Source organism: Cetorhinus maximus, chromosome 35 (assembly GCF_964194155.1).
Source record: "Cetorhinus maximus chromosome 35, sCetMax3.hap1.1, whole genome shotgun sequence".
Lineage (NCBI taxonomy): Eukaryota > Metazoa > Chordata > Chondrichthyes > Lamniformes > Cetorhinidae > Cetorhinus > Cetorhinus maximus.
This window is the reverse complement of record NC_135913.1, coordinates 6,126,630-6,150,911: the sequence shown is the minus strand read 5'-3', so window position 1 is coordinate 6,150,911 and position 24,282 is coordinate 6,126,630. Positions and strand designations below refer to the sequence as shown.

The window sequence follows — 24,282 nt, the reverse complement described above, 5'->3', positions numbered from 1 at the left end:
CATCCATCTATACCATGGATCAGGACCCAGCCCTGCGACTGTTTTCTGTGCTCAAAACAACTGGAAAATGCCATCACTGAGCAGACCCTTTCCTTTTCATTCTAAGTGTTTATCTTCCACTCCACTTCTCAATATGTTCATTATTATTCTTTGCAGAAAGTCACTGAGCTCATGGAGACGGGAAACAGGATTGACAGGTCCAAACTTCTCCTAAATCTGGTGATGGAGAAAGGCTCTCAGGCTCAAAAGGCAATGTGGGAATCCTTTGGGAAAATGTGCCATGAGGTCCCAAAGTTGGAAAAAATACTGAAAGAGATACAGGAACTTGGTATGATAAAATCACACACTGAATTCAATTTCACATTCAAACACTGCAATTTTATTATTACATTGTAAAATCTAAATGATTTAAACAGGTTCTGATCGATTTGATTATATGAACGTCGCACAAGGTTTATCAGAAGTACCCAGTCACCTGAAAGGTAAGAGATGAAATGAGATTTCAAATAATAATAATTTGCATTTATTTAGCATAGTGAAGCACCCCAAGACCTCGCAGGAGCATTAACAAATAAAATGTGACACAAGCCACAGAAGGCAGTAAATGCCTACTTTGTTGAAGATGTAAACTTTAAGGAGTATCTTTAAGGTTGGAAGAGAAGTAGAGAGTTGAAGAGGTTTAGGAAGGAAATTCCGGATCTTAGGTCTCGGCAGCTGAAGAAGACACGGCCACCATGATGAATTAATTAAAAGTGGTGTTGCAAAAGTGGCCAGAATTAAAGGGCAGAGAACTTGCTGAGGGTTGTAGGGCTGGAAGACGTTAGAGTTAGGGAGGGGCGAGGCTGTGGAGAGATTTGAAAACTAGGCTGAGAATTTTAAAATTGAGGCATTGCTGATCTGTGAGCCATTGTAGGTCAGCGAGTATGGACGGTAATGGGTGAACGGGACTTGGTGCAATTTTAGATGAGTTTAAGTTTATGGAGGGTGTAAGGTAGGAGGTCAGCCAGGAGTGAGTGCCTGGAAATACTCAAGTCTCAAGATAACATAGGAATGGATGACATGAACTTCCAACAAGACCGCCTGCTTCCACTCCTGCCTCAGCTTATCTGTTGATGATGGTCAGAATCTGGAGTCAGATGCTCAATTGCTGTGGAATCAGTATTGTAGGTTCTTTGGGTACACCATCAATTCTCAGATATTTTCTGTAGATTCAAGTTAAAATTCATAGGATTTCTGACACATTCTGTAAATATCCAGACAATGCATTATTCCACTTAATCAAACCGCTGATTACTATTACATGTGAAGACTTAAAAGACACTTGGCAGGATCCCGATATAGTGTGAAACCCCGTACGCTTCTGGCAGGATGCCGACACACTGTGAAGCCCCGTACACACCTGGCAGGATCCCAAAACACTGTGAAACGCCGTACACACCTGGCAAGATTTTGATACACTGTAAAACCCCATACGTACCTGGCAGGATTCTGATACACTGGGAAACCCCACGTACACCTGGCAGGATCCCAATACACTGGGAAACCCTGTACACACCTGGCAGGATCCTGATATAGTGTGAAACCCCGTACACACCTGACAAGATCCTGATATACTGTGAAACCCTGTACACACCTGGCAGGATCCTGATACACCGAGAAACCGATTTTGGATCACAATTTGCAGGTTGATCTCAATGCAATCCTCCTATGTGGCACAAAGATGCTTTGCTCACAAGCAAAGAGCAGTGCCTGAAGCAGATGTTAGGAGTTACCTTTGCCCCCAGAAATCTTTTCCTTTATAAATTGGAGGGAATGAGATCCAAAAATATGAAGCATTAAATGAAAAGACTGGGCAAGTATAGAAATAGCCGAGCCTGGTGGTAATAGATGAGGGTTTCAGCAGCAGATGAGCTGGGGCGGAGCTGGGTTGCTAACATGGAAGTAGGTGACCATGGTGAAGCCTAGCACAAGGTCAAATTGGACACCTTCTGTCCATTCAGTCTAGGTCCCTCTCCCAGTCCCCACAACACCCCAGCCAAACCTGCCAAAGGTCTTTTGGGATAGCAGTGGGCTCCTGCGTAATCAATGTGCCGATTTCCTCCCGATATCCAGTGTTGTTTTCCATTGCTGCAGAAGATATACAACACTGAATGATTCAACAATTGAACGACTAGATTCTCTATTGTTGTGTGACCAGGTTCACATGTGGATTTGTAATGCCTAACGTACAGGGTAGGCTGGATAGGGTTCCCCACCAGAGGGAAAATATCGCCTGCATAAAAATCTGCATTCAGTAAATTTAAAATCAAGTCAGAATTTGACCTTTCCTCGGCTTTCGTTCACTCTCAAGTGAACTTACTATTAATTAATTTTTTATTGAAATAAATCTGTCTATTCAGCAAAAATGGTTTTGAGAAGTTATTATCATGTCAATACAACTAACATTGAGAACCACTTTCTGTCCTAATTGAAGATGTTCAGAAGAAACACAAGGAAACGCTCCAGGTACAAACTGAATTACTGAGAGTGAACACTATCCTAACAAAGGAGAAGGTTAAGATTTTCCAGCTGATTGATCGATATGCTGAGCTAACGATCATTTCTAACGTTCGAGATCGGACACTTGTAGAACATGAACTGCTGGCAAGAGGCCGAGACCATGAAGAATGGAGAAAGAAACATCTCCGGAGAGAACTGGAAAAAATCCGAACTGATCAGTTGTTCCAGAGCAGTTTTTCCAGGAGAAAATCCAAATCTGGGAGTTCAGCAGCAGTGAGTGGAGTCCCGGGGATTGGAAAATCAACAATCGTACAAAAGATTATTTATGATTGGGCCACTGAGAAAATATACCCACGCTTTCGATTTGTTTTCAGTTTTAAATTCCGGGATTTGAACAATATTAACTGCAGAATAAACCTGAGGAATCTGATATTGGATCAGTATCCTTACTTTAGGAATGTTCTGGGAGAGCTTTGGAAGAACCCAGAGGAATTGCTGTTTATATTCGATAGTTTGGATGAATTCAAGGCCAGGATCGATTTTGCTGACAATCGGAGAAATACAGAACCTCAGTTCATGTGCACAGACCCTGAATGCTGGTGTGAAGTGTCTGACATTGTGTACAGTTTAATACAGCACAAGCTGCTCCCAGGATGCTCAGTGCTAGTAACCAGCCGCCCCACTGCATTGCATTTATTGGAAAAGGCTGAGATCAGTGTCTGGGCGGAAATTCTGGGATTTGTTGGTGATGAACGGAAGCAATATTTCAACAAGTTTTTTGAAGATCAGACAGTGGCAGCAGCTGTTTTCAAACACGTGGAGGAGAACGAGATCCTGTACACCATGTGCTACAACCCTTCCTACTGCTGGATCCTCGGTCTGTCACTGGGCCCCTTCTTTACACAAAGAGACAGGAAACAGCAGCAAGTTCCCAAGACCATCACCCAACTATATTCCTACTATATTTACAACATTCTGAAAAACCATAGCCCAGAGATTGAAAGCCCTCGTGATATGTTCCTGAAGCTTGGTGAGATGGCCTTCACAGGAGTCTCTGAGAAGAAGATTGTGTTTAGAAATGAAGATTTGATCAAGTACAATCTGCAACCTTCCCAGTTCCTGTCTGGGTTCCTGATGGAACTTTTGGAGAGTGATGATTCTGTCCAGAGTGTGGTTTACACATTCCCACATCTCACCATCCAAGAGTTTGTTGCTGCACTCACCCAATTCCTGACTCCAGATCCCGGGGAAATCCATAAACTCCTAAATGAAGCCCGCAGCAAGGAAGATGGGCGATTTGAGATATTCCTCCGTTTTGTTGCTGGTCTCTCTTCCCCACAGTCAGCTCGGCCCCTGAAGGAGTTTCTGGGCCCATTTCTTCATCAAACAACCTGCCGAGTGATTGACTGGGTGAAGGAGATGGTTGAAGGACAGATTGGAAACACAGAGAGCGAAGCTGGTAAAAGGAACCTCTTGAACATATTGCACTACCTGTTTGAGTCTCAGAATAAAGCACTGGCTCAGGCCACAGTGGGATCTGTGGAAACACTTACATTTTGTGAATTGCGACTGACCCTGATTGACTGTACGGTCCTGTCTCATATTATTGGATTCTGTGATACCATAAAACACCTCAATCTAGATTTCTGCTTCATTTCGTGTGAAGGACTCCAGCAGCTGAGACATGTTCTGCACAAATGCCAGGAATTGAGGTAACTGCTTGTTTGGTCGTGTAGCTGGTATTTTCATTGTTGAAAAAACATTTAATATGTCATAAAAGAGAAAAAAACTTTCCCGTTCAAGTGAAGAGAGGCAGAGTCAGAAAATCTTTACAAAATAAGACGAGTGTATAATTCCAAGGTGTAAAATAATGATGTACGAGTTGGTATATTGGCATACTTTGTGGTGATTCGAAGAGTTTGACTGTACAATTATGCTGAAAAAAAATATCTGTTTACAAGGAGAGCAGAATATAGATATGTTAATCATATTAAACACCAGTGTGAGTAAAAATATTTATGAAAACAGTAACAATTTGCCAAATCAACTGTAACCTGTATGAAAATGACAAGGGAACATAAGTATCATCAGGGACAAAAATCTTAAATTTAGAAATTTACACATAGAATTCCCTTCAGATCTAAAATTTAAAATTGCTCTCAATTCTGTTCATTAAATGAAGAAGCCTGCTACTGTTTTAAGGCTCAAATTCCTCCATGACCTGTTTATACCAAGGATGCAGACACATGCTGGGCAACCAGGAAGAATTTCCAGGAATCTATGCAAGAACCAGGCAATGGTACTGAAGTGTTTTTAGAATTTAGAAAACAAGCGCACACACACGTATCTGCTTCTGAACGTGGGCTTCCTGTGTACAAAATGGAAGATACCTTTATTCCTTTTCTACACCAGAGGGCAATTCATCCAGCACACCCTACTGGCATGTTTCTTATATAGCACTTCCTTTTAACTAAAATGTCCTTTTACAAAAAAAGCATAAACGTTAAACATAAACATCACATCTCCTCCCACTTTAGCCAGGATCAAATCAGTCAGGTAATTTGCAGATTTGCTTTGGTCTAGAGAGGCTTGTTGGCTTAGATACCTCAGTTTGTTTACTTAGAAATGGAAGGTTCTGCTGTTCCAATTGTCTCTGTTCAGGTTCAACGGTTGTAGCTATGGGTGCTACAGGTTTATCAGTTGAATCAAATCGGGTTTCACCAACTGGAGCAGATGTTTCCCAAGAATCTTCCACTGTTACTGGAGATCCCTGGAAATTTGGTTCCTTGGATTTGGCTTGCCTAATCTGGTCAGTGGGTCTCTTCCGGGAAGATTCAACATCATAGGTCCTCGACGCTTGATGATTCTTCCCAGGAGCTGCTTTGGTGTTCTACAGCAATTTTGGTTGCAAGCAGACTGATCCAGATTAAACTCACGAACTGGGTTACTTGTGTCATGTGACCTATTCTGATCAAGCTGCTTTGAACCAAACTTTCCTTTCAAATCCAGACCACAGAAAATCCATTCTGGTATGCAGTCATCTTCCAAGCATCAGCTCAGCAGGAGATATGCCTGTTGTTGAATACGGAGTGTTACAATACATCATCAAAAAGTTCTTCAGCTTCAACTTCCAACCTGCATCCTCCCCTTCAATATGGCCATTTTGAATGTCTGGACAAAGTGCTCCGCTTCATCATTTGAGGATGGAGGTGGTGAGGACTTGAAACGTCAACTCTTTTCTTCTCCACCGATGCTGCCAGACCTGCTGAGTTTTTCCAGGTAATTCTGTTTTTGAGATGAGAATCTGCTTGATTCCATTGTTTTTCAGAAATATTTGAAATTCACATGATGTGAACTGTGTGCCATTGTCAGACACAATCTGCTTTGGCAATCCAAAAGTAGTGAACACATTCCGGAGAGCATCAGTGGTCTTTGTTGAAGTAATCGATTTAAGGGGAATAACATGAGACCACTTTGTGTGGGCATCCACCACAATCAGGAACGTATGTCCGAGAAGTGGTCCAGCAAAGTCCACATGAAGTCTCTGCCATGGGTGGTCAGATCAAGCCCATGGATGTAATGGGGCAGGTGCAGGAGAAGGCATTCGGTGTTTTTATCCAGGTGTGGCCGCCATACCTGTAGACGAAGCAATGCTTTCATTTTGACGATTCCCATGTGACTGAGGTGAAGTTCTTCTAACACTCTTGTTTGGAATTTTGGAGGAATGACAACTCTGATTCCCCATAATAAACAATTGTCTTGCAGAGTCAGCTCAATCTATGCGTGTAGCAAGGTCTAAGCTCAGAAGTCACTTCTTCAGGTGCACACCAACCTTTGTGTCCAGGTAAACTTTGGAGAGCACAGCATTCTCTGCATTTCAAGTCGAATTTGATCTGCTGTAGCGGGTAGCATGTCTATCTGGTTCAGATTGAAAGAAGCGATTTCACTTCGGGTTGTGGAGCTGTGGTGTAACGGAAGTCTGGAAAGTGCATCCACATTTCCATGATTCTCAGTAGAGCAAAATGTAATTTTGTACTGGTAAGCAGGTAAGATCAGTGCCTGCCTTTATAGGTGTACAGCGACAAGTGTTGGAGTTTGTGACTTTAGGCTAAGCAACCATGTCAAAAGCTTGTGGTCGGTAATTAACGTGAATTTTCACCCACACAGATATTGGTGGAACTTCTTGACTCCATAGATTAATCCAAGAGTTTCCTTCTCAATTTGGGCATAATTTTGTTCTGCATTGGATAAGGTTCATGAGGCGTATGCAATGGGCCTTTCACTGCCATCAGGAAATGTGTGAGAGATGACAGCTACAACACCGTATCCAGATGCTTCACATGCCAGGCTGACAGGCAACTTTTCATTGAAATGTGCCAGGACTTCAGCAGGAGTGTGCTCTTGCTTGAGTTCCTTGGAATTTTCCTGACAGGCTTGTAGCCAGTCTCATTTTGTATTCTTCTTCAGATTATTCAGTGATGCTGCCGTGGTAGCCAAACTGGAAATGAACTTGCCATAGTAATTCACAAGCCCCAAAAACGAATGAAGCTCCTTAATGTTTTTGGGCTGTGGTGCATTTACCACTGCCTCCTCCTTTCTGGGTGAGGTTGAGAGACCAGTTTTGTTGATCACATGTCCCAGGAACTCCAATGAAGGCTGCAGGGATGAACATTTAGATTTCTGGATGCCATATTTTTCCAGTCTACGCAGGACCCTGCCTAAGCTCTCTAAATGAGTTGGTAGGTTTTTCCTGGTGATGAGCATGTTGGCTTGGAAGCAGATTACACCAGAGAGGCCCTGCAGTGTTTTGTCCATGGCCTGCTGGAATAAGGCTGGTGATGATGCGATTCCAAATGGTAGTCATTTATGTTGAAATAGACCTCTGTTTGTGCTGATGGCTATATACTTCTGGAATCGTCACTTGGGTGCATTTGCAAAAATGCCTGTGATAGGTCAAGCTTAATGAATAATTCACCTCCATTCAGAGCAGCAAACAGGTCGTCAATTTTCAGCAGCGGGTACTGATGCACTTCCAGGAAAAGCTTTATGGTGATGTTATAGTCACCACATATTCTGATAGACCCATCATCCTTCACTGCTGGGACTTTGGGAGCTACCCACCCTGCATTATCAACTTTCTCAATTATCTGAAAGTTTTCAAGCCTTTCTAGTTCCTGCTCGATTTTCTGTCGCATTGAGTAGGGAACTGAATGTAGTTTGAAGAACCTTGGAGAAGCTTCGGCCTTCACAGCAAGTTTGGCTTCAATATCTTTAAAACTCCAAGACCTTTGAAGGCATCAGTATGCTTGTCTAACAACGACTGCAACATGTGGTTGCAATGCACTTTTTTTATTTATTTCATTCCAGTCCAGCCAAATTTCTTTTAGCCAGTTTCTGCCCATAAGCGATGGACGATCCCATTTCACAATGATAAGTGGAAACTTTGCTATTAGACCTCCATATTTGGCTTGAACAGACATTTTTTTTTCCCCAAGTATATTCACAGGCTCACCAGTGTAGGTGCTAAGCTGGAGGAAGGTTTTCTGCCATGTCTTCTCTGAAGCCATAGAAACAGATGCTTCAGTGTCAACCTCTATTTCAATCATTTTACCATTTAAGGCAATGCCAACTTTTAGTCCTTCATCAAGTTTCATATCAGACTGAATACAACACAATTGCTCTTCTGCATTGTCGCTGTTAGTTTTACTTTTTGTCTTGTCTGGACTCTGATTACTTTTGTATTTTGTTTTCTTTTTAAATTGCCTGTTTATTTTGAAGCGTGACTTGTCTGTGTGCTCTTCGTAATCCCTTTTCTTGGCGGTACTGCTTAATGTGATCAGCCTTTGATCTACATGCATGCTGTATGTGTCTTTTTTTCCACAGTAACAACAATCAGCAGTTTTTCACTTACAAGCTTCAGCATTATGCCCAGTTCCATTACAGCGGTAACACGTTTGGAAGCGACTATCCTCTGACTTTACTATTTTAACTTCGGCATTGTTAGATTGCGCTTTCAAATCTCCACTTTGTTTCTCTGCCATTTCTATGCTTTGTGCAATCTCAAACGCTTTCTTCAGTGTCAACTCTTGCTCTGCTAACAATCTACGCTGAGTTCTTTCATTTCTTGGTCCACAAACCAAGCGATCATGCAAAGCTTCTTCCAGGTAACCTTTAAAGTTGCAATGTTCTGCTAATTTTCTCAACTCAGGCAGGGACTGGGAAACTGACTCACCCTTATGCTGTTCTCTTCGGTGAAACTTGAAAATCTCGGCAATAATTGCTGGCCTGGGATCAAAGTGCTTTTTCAAAACCTCTACGAGCTCTTTAAAGCTTTTATCTGCTGGCTTGTCAGGAGCAATGAGATTTCTCAGTAAAGTGAAATCTTTCATTACGGTGACTATAAGAAACTGAGTCCTACTTTTTCCTCTTCAATCTCATTCCCAATGAAAAACTGTTCCATTTGCTTGACATAAACTACAAATCTATAGTAGCTGGATCAAAAGGCTCTAATAATGATAATCCCATCCTCATCGCCATTTGAAGTGTTTTGTCATTTCTTAACAATTTATCAAACGAGCGCACACACACAAGTATCTGCCTGGTTTCCTGTGTACAAACAGAAAGTACCATTATTTTTTCTCTGTACCAGGACAGAGGACAATACACCCAGGACTTAGCACACCCCTACTGGCAGGCTTTTTTATATAGCACTTCTTTTTAACTAAAATGTCCTTTTACAAAAAAGCATAAACGTTAAACACAAACATCACAGGTACGTAGACAGTTTCCGGTTAAACTGTCAGTGGTATACAAAAGGATTTTCCAATAATCCACCCCAAATTTGCGGAATAGAAACTCCTAGAAATTCCCATGAAACATAACAATAGCCAAATGTGCAGTAAATGTAGAGCCTGTTAAATGGGGAATAAAGTGGGACACACCCCTCCCTTATAAACTAGGAGAACAGAGACATTTGAACTTTGTAAGAATAAACCTTCCTTGTTGTATAAAATCCAGGAGTGGATTTTACAGCTCCAGTTAGCACAATTTCACAATATATGCCCTGAGGAATTGCACAGGTTAATATAATGTACAGAGTTATCAAGTGTCGGAAATCGACACTTTTTCATTTAGTTCTCTGAATATCGTGCCATTCTCATAAAATTCAGGACATAAACAACGGAAATGAGGTAAATTTCTCAAAACTTGGCAAAGCCAGTCACTATGCTTCAGGATGCTAATTCTGATCATTAGGCATTGAGACCAGACTGAGGGACATTTAGAGGCTGCATTTTTTTCACTTGTTCCCTATATCCCCTAATTTGGAGAAATCAAAAATTTGTCTTAAATGTATTTAATGATGGAGCATCCACAATCCTCTGCGGTAGAGAATTCCAAAGATTCACAGCCTTTTGAGTGAAGTAATTTCTCCTCATCTTTCTTATCCTGAAATGTGCCCCAGCGTTTTAGATTCCCTGACCAGCGGATACAATCTCCCGGCATCTAGCCTCTCAAGCCCCTTTGACATCTTATGTTTCAATTAGATTGCCTCTCATTCTTCTAAATTCCTGACAATATAGCCCCAAATTACTCAGCCTCTCATCATTGGACAATCCCCTCATCCCAGCAACCGATTTAGTGAACCTTCGCTGTACTGCCTCCAGTGCAAATACATCCTTTCTTAAATATGGATTCCAAAACTGTACACAGCTCTCCAGATTTGGTCTCACCAAAGCCTGTACAATTGTGGCAAAACCACTTTATTCTTGTACTCCAATCCCCTTGCAACATGCTATTTGCCTATGTAATTGCTTGCTGTACCTGCAAACTAACTTTGTGTTCCTTGTACGAACACACCCAAGTCTCTCTGAATATCCACATGGTTTCACACCTTTGCTGCTTTTCTATTCTTACGAGCTTAGTGAATAACTTCACACTTCTCTACTTTATACTCTATCTGTCATGTTGTTACCCACGCACTTAACCTGTCTATACCTCCTTGCTGTCTCTGTGTCCTTCCCACAGCTTACCTTTCTACCTAGCTTGGTATCATCAGTAAATTTTGATACGTTCTCTGCCTTTTCATTTTTAAAAAATTCATTCATAGCCTAGGCCAGCATTTATTGCCCATCCCTAATTGCCCTTGTTCAGAGGGCATTTAAGGGTTAGCCACATTGATATGGGTCTGGAGTCACATGTTGGCCAGACCAGGTAAGGATGGCAGATTTCCTTACCTAAAGGGCATTAGTGAATCAGATGGGTTTTTATGCAGTCATCATCAGACTTTTAATTCCATAATTTTTATTGAATTCAAATTTCACCATCTGCTGTGCGATTTGAACCTCGGTCCCAGGAGCATTGTCCTGGGTCTCTGGAATACCAGTCCAGTGACAATACCACTATGTCACCACTTCCTCATTAATGTCAATTGCAAATAGCTGAGGACCCGTCACTATTTTTTTTCGGCATTCCAGTATTAACAGCCTGCTAACTTGAAGATGTCCTGTTTATACCCTCTCTCTGTTTCCTGCCTGTTAACCCATCCTCTGCCCATGTAATATATTACCCCCAACTTCATGAGCCATTATCTTGCCTGTTAATCTTTTTTCTGAATCACCTTATTGAATGCCTTTTGGAAATCCAGGTATACTACATCTCCTGGTTCCCCTTTATCTCCCCTACCAGCTACATACTCAAAAAACTGCAATAAATGTGTCAAACATGATTTCCCTTTAGTAAAACCATGTTGTGTTTTTCTAATCGTACTATGCTTTTCTAAGTGCATTGTTATGACTTCCTTAATAGCAGATTCCAGCATTTGTCTAATGACTCATGATAGGCTAACTGGCCTGTAGTTAACTCTTTGCTCCCTTCCTCCCTTGAAAAGCGATGTAACATTTGGCAACTTCCATTCGGATTGGGCTGTTCACTAATCCATGGAACTTTGGAAAACCATAGTTAAAACAGCTATCTCTTTTAGAGCTCAAGAATGTAAGCCATCAGATCCTGGCGAATTCATGAATTTTCATCCCTCAGGTTTCTCCAATATTTTTTCTCTGCTGATATTAATTTCCTCACTCTTTTAGCCCCTAGGTTACCATCTATTTCTGGTACGAAAATTGTGTCTTCCACTGTGAAAACAAATATACAAGATTTGTTCAATGCCTCTGCTATTTCCTCATTCTCCATGATAATTTCCCCTGTCTCTGCTTCTAAGGGACACAGATTTACTTTAGCTACTCTCTTCCTTTTTATTTACTTATAAAAGTTCTTATAACCTGTTTTCATGTTTCTGGCTAGTTTACTATCATCCTATATTTTCCCCTTTTTAGCAACCCCTTTGCTGTTTTCTAAAACACTTCCAATCCTCAGACTTGCTACTATTTTTTTTGGGACATTCTAAGCCTCTTCTAATAATCTAATAATCTCCTTAAATCCCTGATTGAACCACGGATGGATCTTTCTTGCTGCAGATTTGTTTTGCACAGCAATGTATTTTTGTTGAATATTTTGAATCGTTTCTTTAAATGGTTCCCACTGTTAATTTATAACCATATGTTTTATTCTATTTACCCAATTAACCGTAGCCAGTTCTCCCCTCATACCTATGTAATTGGCTTTAAGTTTAAGATTTTTGTTTACAATTAGAATACGTCACTTTCAAATTTAACGTGAAATTAATTGATATGATCACTATTTCCCAGAGGATCTTTTACTATGGCATTACTAATTAAACATGCTTCATTACACTATACTAGATCTAAGATAGTTTTACCCCTCATCGGTTCCACAAAGTATTTGTCCAAGAAACTGTCATTAAAACATGTCACAAATTCATCTCCAAAACCACTCTTGCCAATTTCATTGTCCCAATCCAGATGAAGATTAAAGTCTCCCATTATCATTCCATTGCATTTGTTAGAAGCACCCATACTTTTTTGATTAATGCTTTGTCCAATGATATAACTATGATTAGGGGGCCTATAAACTACTCCCACCGGTGCTTTCTGAATCTCGCTATTCCTAATTTCCACCCATACGGATTCTACTTTATGTCCATCTGAGGCCAGACTCATGAATGTCCTTGTGTCATCCTTTACTATCAAGGCTACGCCATCTCCATTGCCATTCTTTGTCTTTCCAAAGTATTGTGTACCCTGGAATTTTTAATTCCCAACCTTGGTAATAGTGAGTAAATCTAAGTCATTTACCTCTATTTGAGCCACTAGTTCATCTATCTTATTGCTGATGCTTTACGCATTCTGATAAAAAAATAAATAAATGAAAGGTTCTTTAAATCTATTCCCTTCAATGATCATGTTCGCTGATGTACACTTATTGTAAAACTCTCTGGCCCTTCCTTTCCCATTCTGCTTGTCTTTACCCACATTGCCAAACTGTTCCAATGCCTTAATCTTTCTCTTTGGATTTCTAAGTCTCCCTTCACCCGAATCCTCACCAACAACCCCACCCCACCCCTCTGTTAGTTTAAAGACCTATCCACAGTCTAGTTATACAATTTGGCCAGGACACTGGTCCCTGCCTGGTTTATGTGAAGCTCATGTCAATAGATTGGCCTACTCTTCCCTGAGTACTGATGCCAGTGCCCATAAATCAAAACCCCTTCTTCCCACACTACTCTTTGAGCCACGTGTTTAACTCTTTAATCTGCTGGACCCGATGCATGGGCTCAGGTAACAATCCAGAGATAATTTCCTTTGATCTGCGTTTTAATTTGGAAGTGAGTACAAAGTGGGAAGCCAGTCATGTCTGCCTCAGTGCATCACCCTACTCCCAAAAGACGGTCAGTGGAACAAAGGGGGACCAGGCACTTAGGAGTTGCCCCTGGTGCTGCGCAGGTTGCAGAGTGGGCACTCTGCCCAGGATTTGAACCGGGTTGGCATTCCCTGGTACTGCTGAAACAGAAGAGCAGGGAGCAAGGCTGCCAAGAATAATTGTGTGACCACTTGCCCAGAAAGAAGGCTCCAGCGGGCAATGAAGGCACAACTGTTAGATGTTGGATGAGGGGCAACACTGGAAGTACAGAACCCCAGGCATCAGATTGGTACAGGAAAGTAAAGAGAGTGAGAAGAAAACTGAGGCAAAACCTTCAACACAGGAACTATCACTGAAGATGGATCTGCCTGGACATGATCAAGACCCAGTGATGTAGGAGATTGTGACTCCAGGCAAATGGTCACAGACATCTGTACCCTTGCTGCTGAAAAACTCGCAGCACTGGTCACAATCATTGTGGCCTTGAATTTCTTCACTTCTGACTCCTTCCAAGGATCAGCTGTGGGCCGACACGCAGCGGCACACCACTCCATCTCGTAGGTCACAGATGTCCTCTTCACCAGAGCTGGACAGCACATTCATTTAATGACAGGCAAGTCTTGCATGGACAGAGGGCACTGGGTTTTTCCTCCATCGCTGGATTCTCCTAGGTGGAGGGTATCATCAATTGCACCCATTGGCCATCAAGGCATCCAGTGAGATTCATCAACAGGAAGGGCTTCCAATTGTTCTGTGACAACAGCAAAAACTTCTTCCATGTGTGCAACTGCTTTCCTGGCAACTGTCATGACACTTCAACCTCAAAAGTATGTGTGTGCTAGAGGACAACAGATATCCATTGAAGCGATGTTACCGAGCCCTCTGTGGGAGTTCCAAAAAGAGGCACCTCTTTGATGGAACTAATGCCACCTGCTCATTGGACAACCATTGAACAGGATACTGGGCTTCTTAAGATGTGATTCCAATGTCTCAGCCAGTCGGGTGGTGACCTCCAATACCCTCTTGCAAGTGTCCCTGTCAGTGTGGAAGTCTGCTGCACTCTCCAGAGAGGCGTGGACCTTGAGGACAATGAGGCACTGGAAGGAGACAGCTCATCGGGGGAACAGCAGGCTGTTACAGAGGAGGGGGAAAAGGAAGGAAATAGAGATGACGCTGAACAGAGTGGAGCCCCTGCTGCATGATGAGGTGGCCTCCTGCCACCCACGGGGAAGAGGAGCTCCCCCCTCTCCCTCACGGCTGCCAGTTCAGCATCGATGAAGTGAGGGGATGTTCTGCAGTGGGTGCCAGGCCTCTGGCTTCCCTGTGACATTTCACTTCTCTTTGCTGACACAACCTGCAGGTCTCTCCCTCGGGGCAATCAGCAGCCTCGATGATGGCAGCATGATAGTCTAAATGAGTCCACACTTCATCTGACCTGCCTCCATTCCACTGCCACTGGCTCTAAGTGAACAGGAAACCCGTCTCCATACCAATTAATGGCATCCCCATGAGAAAATCATAACTTTAATCAGTTTCCCAATGGTGGTTGGTTTCTGACCCGAAAATAAATCCAGCTCCTGTTTCTCACCTCCATGATCAAAATTTGGCCCATTTTAATGTGTTTCTCACTCTCTCTGTTTAGACTGAGTTATAATAATCTGGGAGATTCAGCGGTGAAACTACTGTCTGTGGCTCTGAGGAATCCAGACTGCAAAATACAGAAACTGGGGTATGTACCAGAGTATGTGAGTTTCTATTTATAATAACTGGATGTCTGACACTTATTATTGTCAGGAATAGTGTTACTAAAAACACTGCACTATTTTGAGTATCAGTAATAGCATTAACATTTCACAGTGGAGGTGAAAATGGACATGCGCAGGGATGTAAAACAGAAATCACATTTGCTGATGGTTGTAGGGACACCTGATATTGATGTTTATTCAAGTATACCCACATCACAGGTGACAGATACAGTAATGTCTATTCTTTAAACCCGTCCATGTTCAAGTTCATCCCTGCCATATTTTGTCCCAGTTTCCATTGTTTCTCTCTCTCTCTAATCTTCAGGCTGGATCGTAACAATCTCACAGTTTCTTGTGCCGAGGATCTTGCTTCTGCTCTCAGGACAAATCACTCACTGACGAATCTGGACTTGGGTTATAATTCCCTGGGAGATTCAGGAGTAAAACAACTGTCTGTGGCTCTGAGGAATCCAGGCTGTAAAATACAGGAACTGGGGTAAGTAACAGATTCTGTGAGATTGTGTTTATAATAACTGGATGTCTGATACTGTAAATTGTCGTTAGTATCAGTAATATTGTCTTAGTAAACATTGAACATTCTTATTACTATCAGTATTAGTGTTATTAATAAACACCACTCTGAATTACCCTGATTCCTGAAATGCTTCTCTCGCTGATCTCCAGGCCGGATAGTAACATCCTCACATATTCTCACCTCCCCTCTTAGTACAAACCAATCACTAATGGCTATGAATCTGAGTTACAATAAACTCAGATTCAGGAGTGAAATCTTTAAATAATCATCTAAAATTATTCTCAAAAACATGAATCAAAATAAAAAGATAGACAAAACAATGAAATGTTTACACAATTACCATATATGGTTTTGTATTACATTTTCAACTTAATTCAATTATACAGCCAGATTATAGATCTTTAAACTTGAAAGCTTCTCAATTCGATTAAAAATACAAAACTTCTATAAGTATATTGGTACGGCAATTAAAAAACGATCATAGTGAATGAGCTGTCGGAGTCTGTGGCTCCGCGGAACCAGTCTCTAAAATACCGAGAATGTGTGAGAGTGAGTTTATGATAGTGATGTCTAACACTGTACAGTAGCATTAGTATCAATCATAGTGTTTCTAATAACAACTCACATTTTTATAGCACCCTTAACATAATAAAATGACCCAGGCCATTTCATAGGAGTGTTATCCAGTAGATTTGGGCACTCAAGGAAAATATTCGGGCAAGTAACTAAAAGCTAAATCAAAGAGGTAGGTTTCAAGGAGCATTTAAAGGAGAAAAGAGAGATAAAGATGCAGAGAGGATTAGGAAGGGAATTTCCAAGCTTATGGCCCTCGTGCTCAAGGCACAGCTGTTAAAGGCAATCATCGCCGTATGTACTATTCTTAATAAACACTGTACATTATTGTTAGCATCAGCAATAGTGTTATTAAAAATGCCGTCTGTTATTAATAGGCCAAAAATTAGCTTGGCAGCAAAGTTGAAGGCCACGAAATAAAAGGGACAGTGGCAGCATGGATGCAGAGTTGGCTGCATGACAGGAAACAGACAGTAGAGGTGAACAGTAGTTTTTCAGATGATAGATGCAACAGTGCAGTTCCCCAGCGTTCAGTATGGTACCAGTACTTTTCTTGATATATATGAACAATATACACTTGGTAATACAGAGCTTGAGTATTGAGTTTTTTGTCAAAGCTTTTTGTCTTGCACTCATCAGGGCATTCGCAAGAACACAATGTAAGGGAAATCAACAATGTTTTACTGTATGAGAAGAGTGTGCTGATTGATTGGCAAGGGATCTCTGATTGGTAGAGGCATTGCCATGGAGAATGCACCAGTTGATGGTGACGAATGACAGTTAACTGCCAAGCATTGTTTGAAATTTAAACTAGGCAGCTTGACTCTGATTGATCAAGACATTGCCCCCAGAGGAATGAACCAGCGAATGGCTGTCATTTATTTTGTTTAGCTGAAACATGTGTTTACATGTTCTTCCTGTCTGCAAAGAACAGGGCACTGTGTATTAATATATGTAGCTTCCACTGCATGCAAATATGCCACACTACGAGCCTGACTGGCAATCTTAAATTGGTTGTCAGCATAATTCTTAGGACACTTAGGTTTATTTAACAAATGTTATCCAATCATGGAATCATATCTAATGTTGGCACTGTGTTTTAGGTTTTGTAAACACGGGCTGGTTGGGTTTGGTCTGTACTTTGCCCGTTGCGAACAGCGGAAGGGACATTCTGTTTGAAATGATCTGCCAGTCTTTGGATGTACAGCCTACACATACAGCATCTCGCAGGCACTGAAATTCATACACCACATTGCTCATTTGTGTGACAGGCAGAATGTCTTTTTGGCTTGCCAGTAGCACCCTGTTCGTGACGAATTCCACTCGTGTTGCTACTGCATAGGAACAGCATGAAACAGCTAGTTTCGCCTCAATATAGACATGGTTGTACCTAAAGAAGAGGTACCAGCCTGTGAGTTTACAACACAGGACTACATACCTAACAGTGAAAGCAGCAGGTGATGGACAGAGTCAAGTGATTTTCCCCAACCTTTAGGTAAGACCAAGCCTCTGCAGTCCTGCCATATGGAGTCATGAATTGTGGTGGATAATTGAACAAGGAGAAGGAGGCTTCACAACATACCAATTCTCAATGATGGGGGTGCCCAGCACATCATTGAAAAAGACAAGGCTGAAGCATTTGCAACCATCTTCAATCAGAAGTGCCGAGTGGATCCCAGGTCCTCAGCATCACAGATGCCAATCTTAAGCCAATTCGATTCACTCCACATGACATCAAGAAACAGCTGAGGGAACCTGATACTGCATAGGCTGTGCACCCTGGCAGCATCCCTGGCAATAGCATTGAAGACTTATGCTCCAGAACTAGCTGCACCTTTAGCCAATTGATCCAGTACAGCTATAACACTGACATCTATCCGGCAATATGGAAAATTGTCCATCTAAGTCTTGTCAATAAGAAGCAGGAGAAATCCAATATATCCAATTACTGTCCCATCCCCCTCCTTTCAATCATCAGTAGAGTAATGGAATGTGTCGTCAACAATGTTGTCATGTGGCACTTACACAGCAATAACCTCACTGCTGAGTTTGGGTTCTTCTAGGGCCATTCAGATCCTGACCTCATTAGAACCTTGGTCCAAATATGAAAAAAAGTGCTGAACTCAAGAGGGGAGTGAGTGTTATTGCCCTTTTCTTCCTGACAGCATTGGATGGAGTGTGGCATCAATAAACCCTGGAAAAATTGAACTCAATGAGAACCAGGGAAAAAACTCTCCACTGGTTGGAGTCATACCTAGCACAAAGGAAAATGGTCCTGGTTGTTGGAGATCAATTACCTCAGTCCTGGAACACTACTGCAGTAGTTCTATCATAAGCTCAACCACCTTCGGCTGCTTCATCAATGATCTTTTCTTTCATCATAAGGTCAGATTAGCACAATTTTTAGCACTATTTGCATGTCCTCAGATACTGAAGAAGCACGTGTTAATATGCAGCAAGGTTTAGAACAACATTCATGCTTGAGCTGATAAGTGGCAAGTCACATTTGTGCTACACTAGTGCCTGGCAGTGACCACCTCTAATGAAAGAGAATGAACCACCTTCCCTTGACATTCAATGGCATTATCACCAATGAATCCTCCACGATCAACATCCTGAGGGTTACCATTAACCAGAAACTGAACTGGATGAACCACATAAATACTGTGGCTACAAGAGTAGGTCAAAACACGGGGAATTCGGAGGTGAGTAACTATCCTCCTGACATCCCAAAGCATGTCCACCATCTACAAGGCACAAGTAAGGAGCGATGGATGGAATACTCTCCTTTTGGCTGGATGAGTGCAGCTTCAAGAATATGCCAGAAGCTCACACCATCCAGGGCAAAGGAGCCTGCTTGATCAACACCCATCCAGCAACTTAAAATTCACTCTATCCACCACCAAATGCAAAGTGACAGTACTGTACATTATATACAAGATGCACTGCAGCAATTCAGCAAATCTCCTTAGACAGCAACTTCTAAACCCGTGACCTACACCATCTTGAAGGACAAGGGCAGCAGATGGATGGGAACACCACCACCTGCAAGTTCCCCTCCAAGCCATTCAGCATCCTGACTTGGAAATATGTCACTCTTCCTTCACTGTTGCTGGGTCAAAATTCTGGAACTCCCTCCCTAACAGCACTGGGTGCACCTACACCACATGGACTGCAATGGTTAAAGAAGGCGGTTTACCACCACCTTTGCAAGGCTATTAAGGATGAGCAATAAATGTTGGCTTTGCCAGTAATATCGACATCCCATGAGGAATAAAAGCAATCTAGTGCTATCCACTGAAGGGATGGCTACTTGCTCCTGTGTGGAACCCAAGCATAGTTGCAGTGAGAGATACAACAGCTGCAACATGACAACTTGAGCGACTATTGAGCAGGACACAGGGCTTCTAAAGATGAGGTTCCACTGCCTGGATAGATTTAGCGTACCCAGCAAAGGTCTCATGTGTCCTGAAGGTGTGATGTCCTTAGCATTTCTCTGGATCCGTCATTACATGAAGAAAAGGCTTTGGAAATGCATTGGCTCATTCAGTGTGTTGTCCTTCCCGTCTCATCTTTTGAAGGAGCCAGTGAACTGTTAAAGGTGCAGTAATGTGTAAAGAAATATAGTGAAGATTTTTTTTTGTGGTGCACCATCTCAGAATTAATTGAAGACACACACACAGCAAGGTGATGTAATAACAAAGTATAACCCTGTGAAACCCAAGTATAGCTAGGTGAACTTTTCAAAGTGCTTGTGGGGCTCCTATGTTGTGCCCCCCCCCCCGCCCCCCCCTCCCCCTCCCTCTTGCCCGTCAGCTGAGGTGGAGGCAGGATGCTGGCATTTCTCCGAGGATTTTGATAGCCGCGTTGGTTGTCCTCTGCTTCCCTGAGGTCTGGAGGACCCCAGCATACTGAGGGCCTTCTGCATAGACGCCAGAGTCAGCTCTGTCGTCATGCTTTCCTGAGGTGCTGGTGCCACGGTCAGAGCAGAGGAGGACCCACTGCCCACAGCAGGAGCACCCTGAAAAGAGCCCCCAAATGCTGCAGGCAGCTGCTCCTAAACCCATTCAGGGCACACTGAACCCTCGCTGCTTACCTGAGGAGTCCAAAGACCTGACCGTGACTCCAGGCACCTCGGCCCCCTCTCTCCCAGTCATTGCTTCATGGAACTCATGGAGGTTGCGATGACATTCAGGTCTGTGTACATCTGTGTGTGGTATACTGGATGCGGCTCTCCATGTAGGTTGCTGATCTCTCGATGGAGGATGCCATGCGTGCTCACGCCAGAGACACGGCAGCACTGATGGCCTGATAGACTCCTCCATTCTTTAGTTATAGGTACACAGCTTCTGGAAGCTCCATCAGATGCTCACAACCTAATGCTAGTAGTATTTTCCTTCTATGTTGTTTTTCTTGGATATCTTACACTGTGCATTGTTATTGTCATTAATAATATTCTTTAAAGCACTGGGGGATTTACTCTGATACCTGTTATTTTCCTCTATCTACACTCTCAGGTTGTATAATAATGCTCTCACAGCTTCTTGTGCCAAGTATCTTGCCTCCGCTCTCAGTACAAACCGGTCACTGGTGTTTTTGATCATGAAAAATAATGAGCTGAGAGATTCAGGAATAAAAATACTATCTGCGGCTCTGAGAAACCCGGACTGTAAAATACAGAAACTGGAGTAAGTAGCAGACTGTGTTACTAATAAGTGGGCCAGGATATTTTGGATGGCGGGTTTAGAGAGCTTGACTGGTAGCTCTCCAGTCCCAGCAGCGTCAGGAGCTGCAGTGGACAGAAGAGGGAGAGCATGAAGGTGACAGAGCCCAAGTCCCTGGACTAGATGGAAAGGTAAGTTTTTGGGGACCCAGGGCAAGAGGAAAGGGAAAGCCTGGGCGAAAGTGGGTGATTTGAGGTGTTGTGGGAGAAGCCAGGGGTGGGGAGAGAGATCCAGAGGCAACCTGACCTTAAGGAGGGGAGGGGGGCATGGGGCAAAGTTAGAAGGAGGCCTCTGATGGAGGCGCCCACCCCACCTACCTCTCCACCCGAGGCCTAAGCCTGATCTTTTTCAGGCTTCTCCCACACCAGGGAAGTCTAAAAATTGAGGTTGGCCCTGCAGCGGCCCTTAAGTGGCCAATGATTGGCAACTTAACAGCCTGAATTGGGGTAAGGGCTGGCATCCAGTGCAAGGCCTTGCCTGCCCCAGCATAACATCGCTGTGAGGTCAGGGCTGGCATAACCCAGAGGGAAGCCCGTTCCTCTATTTCACGCTCGTCCTCCTACCTCACTCCCCCGCTGGCGGGTTTTTTAGAAATTCAGGCCTGGATGTCTGACACGGTAATTATCATTAGTATGAATATAGTTATTAATCAACACTCTGCATTTACTGATTCCTGTTATCTCTTTCCCTGATCCTCAGCCTGGAAAAAAATATTCTTACAGATTCTTGTACCAACGATCTCGCCTCTGCTCTTTGTACAAATCAATCACTGTTGTTTCTGAACCTGAAATCAAACTCCTTCACAGACCAATCTATCCCTGTGTTCTGTCACCTCATACTGACCTGCAAGTGTATGGAGCAGATCGAGTAAGTGTTTATGTTAACTTTTAATGTAATAAATAAAATATAAATTGGTATTCAGTCATATTTATGGCTAATATTTGTCTGTAATATTTCAATAACAATTAACTCAAGTCTCCCTGTTATTTACACTGTTGTTCAATCTGTTTATTTCCTGTTTATTCTTTAATCTGTTTCAGGCTGGAGGGGAATTGGTTCAGTCCAAATGGAAAGAGACACCTGAAGTCACTGCAAGAATCCAGATCTGGACTGAGTGTGACAGTGTGAACATTTCAATTTATAAACATTATTACTCTCATATGAACATGTTTGTCTGATTTTCTGTCCCTCCCCTTTAATCGGCCGTGCTCCAGGTTTAAATCCCATTGGCCGTTTCTCAGTTTCCAGCTCGAGCTGAGTGAACGTCATCTCCCATTGTGATGTCAGAGGCCCAGCAACGGGGTCACGAAACTCAGTTGCCCGACCCCACAGCGCTGCCTCTGCAGGATATCCGGGCCTGAATGTTTCCCAATGGGGCACTGGGGAAATGTACAGACAGGAAGGACCCAGGGCAGGAATCAGTCTGGGCTGCAGTGGGACACTGACAATTACACTCACTATTCCTGGGCTTGGGGCTAAAGGACCCAGGGTTTCCGCTCAGTGTCAATGCCCAGCGACCCTGCTGGGAAGTGAACCTGTGTGGGTTCAGGATCGGGACAGGGTCTGTTCAGCTGGGATAGATCCCACTGTCCAATAGAGACAAACACCCACTGCATGGGATGACCCAGGGAGAGTATCCCGTTGGGGAGGATTGGATTGTGTAACCTGGGGAATGGACTCAATGTATCAATGCTTTTCTGTCTTTCCTAAGTAAGAAAACAACAGTTGTTGAAACAATGTATTGAATGCAGACTCTGCCCTATTGATATTGCTGTAATTTACACACTGAAGGGTGATTTTCTGAACAGCTGGAATGACACATGGGACTGGAGTGTATCAAATAAAGAAGCTGACATGGTAAATTCATGCATCATAAGACCATAAGACACAGGAGCAGAAATTAGGCCAATCGGCCCATCGAGTCTGCTCCGCCATTCAATCATGGCTGATAAGTTTCTCAACCCTATTCTCCCGCCTTCTCCCCGTAACTTTTGACCCCCTTACCAATCAAGAACCTGTCTATCTCGATCTTAAATACACTCAATGACCTGGCCTCCACAGCCTTCTGTGGCAATGAATTCCATATATTCACCATTCTCTGGCTAAAGAAGTTTCTCCTCATCTCTGTTCTAAAAGTTCTTCCCTTTACTCTGAGCCCTCGTGTCCTAGTCTCTCCTACTAATGAAAACATCTTCCCCACGTCCACTCTATCCAGGCCTTTCAGTATTCTGTAAGTTTCAATCAGATCCCCCCTCATCCTTCTAAACTCCATCGAGTATAGACCCAGAGTCCTCAAACGTTCCTCATACGTTAAGCCTTTCATTCCTGGGATCGTTCTCGGGAACCTCCTCTGGACCCTCTCTAGGGCCAGCACATCCTTCCTGAGATACGGGGCCCAAAATTGCACACAATATTCTAAATGTGGTCTGACCAGAGCCTTATAAAGCCTCAGCAGCACATCCCTGCTTTTATATTCTAGTCCTCTCGAAATAAATGCCAACATTGCATTTGCCTTCCTAACTACCGACTCAACCTACAAGTTAACCTTAAGAGAATCCTGGACTAGGACTCCCAAGTCCCTTTGCACTCCAGATTTCTGAATTCTCTCCCCATTTAGAAAATAGTCCATGCCTCTATTCTTCCTACCAAAGTGCATGACCTCACACTTGCCCACGTTGTATTCCATCTGCCACTTCTTTGCCCATTCTCCTAACCTGTCCAAATCCTTCTGCAGCCTCCCCGCCTCCTCAATACTACCTGTCCCTCCACCTATCTTTGTATCACCTGCACCCATTCAAAGTGTAACAAGTTGTGAAAGTTGAGTGACCCAATAGAAACTACACTGCAGTAAATGGACAGGATCCATGTAGGGACCCACCAGTCTGAACCACTGTGGGCCTAATGCATGGATTGTGGTCTGAACTCACAGCAGGAGCCTCAGTATTTAAGCAGAGAGAAGATAGTTTGATGTTCTGGGTCAGGTTCCTTATGATGTAACTCTGTTGTATTGATACTATTTTTTCAGACACTGATGGACCTGCTGTACGTTCCATTATTGTTTACTCTCTCCTCAATCTGGTATAATAAATGTTGAAGTTTCACTGTATTCGTCAGACTTCAAAAACCAAGGAATGGGAACCAATAATTTGTGATCAGCAATGACCAGCTTAGAACAACAAGCTCATACAAGAAAGATGACCCGTTATTAGATATCACCTGGGGCCACAGACTGATAGATCAAGGGACAGAAGAATAAGACTCTATAGTTTAGTGTAAAAATAGCAACTCAGAAATGTCAAATTAATCACCATAATGAAAAATTGCTACATATATACTGGAAAGAACAGGTGATAGGAAGAAGAAAAACACATTTTAAAACAAAATTATATTATCCAAACAAAATTAAAACACGTAGGCAAAGACCTTGGTT

The 24,282-nt window shown here is 42.8% G+C and overlaps 1 protein-coding gene across 6 annotated transcripts in view; it reads left to right on the top strand.

Annotated features, from left to right (window-relative positions):
• The window catches only part of LOC144672013 (NACHT, LRR and PYD domains-containing protein 3-like), a 64,322-nt gene extending 40,364 nt beyond the window's left edge, over positions 1-23,958 (top strand). For 5 of the 6 annotated variants that reach the window (XM_078533951.1, XM_078533950.1, XM_078533953.1 and 2 more), the window contains 8 exons: positions 157-328; positions 417-482; positions 2,474-4,211; positions 14,918-15,004; positions 15,346-15,516; positions 20,646-20,816; positions 21,552-21,719; positions 21,893-23,958. In XM_078533951.1, coding sequence (XP_078390077.1) covers positions 157-328; positions 417-482; positions 2,474-4,211; positions 14,918-15,004; positions 15,346-15,516; positions 20,646-20,816; positions 21,552-21,719; positions 21,893-21,980 — 2,661 coding nt within the window. In that variant the 3' untranslated portion in view covers positions 21,981-23,958. Of the gene's footprint in view, positions 1-156; positions 329-416; positions 483-2,473; positions 4,212-14,917; positions 15,005-15,345; positions 15,517-20,645; positions 20,984-21,551; positions 21,720-21,892 lie in introns of all 6 variants that reach the window. The other variant, XR_013574053.1, reaches the window with a different exon arrangement.
• Positions 23,959-24,282: the final 324 nt, after the last annotated feature.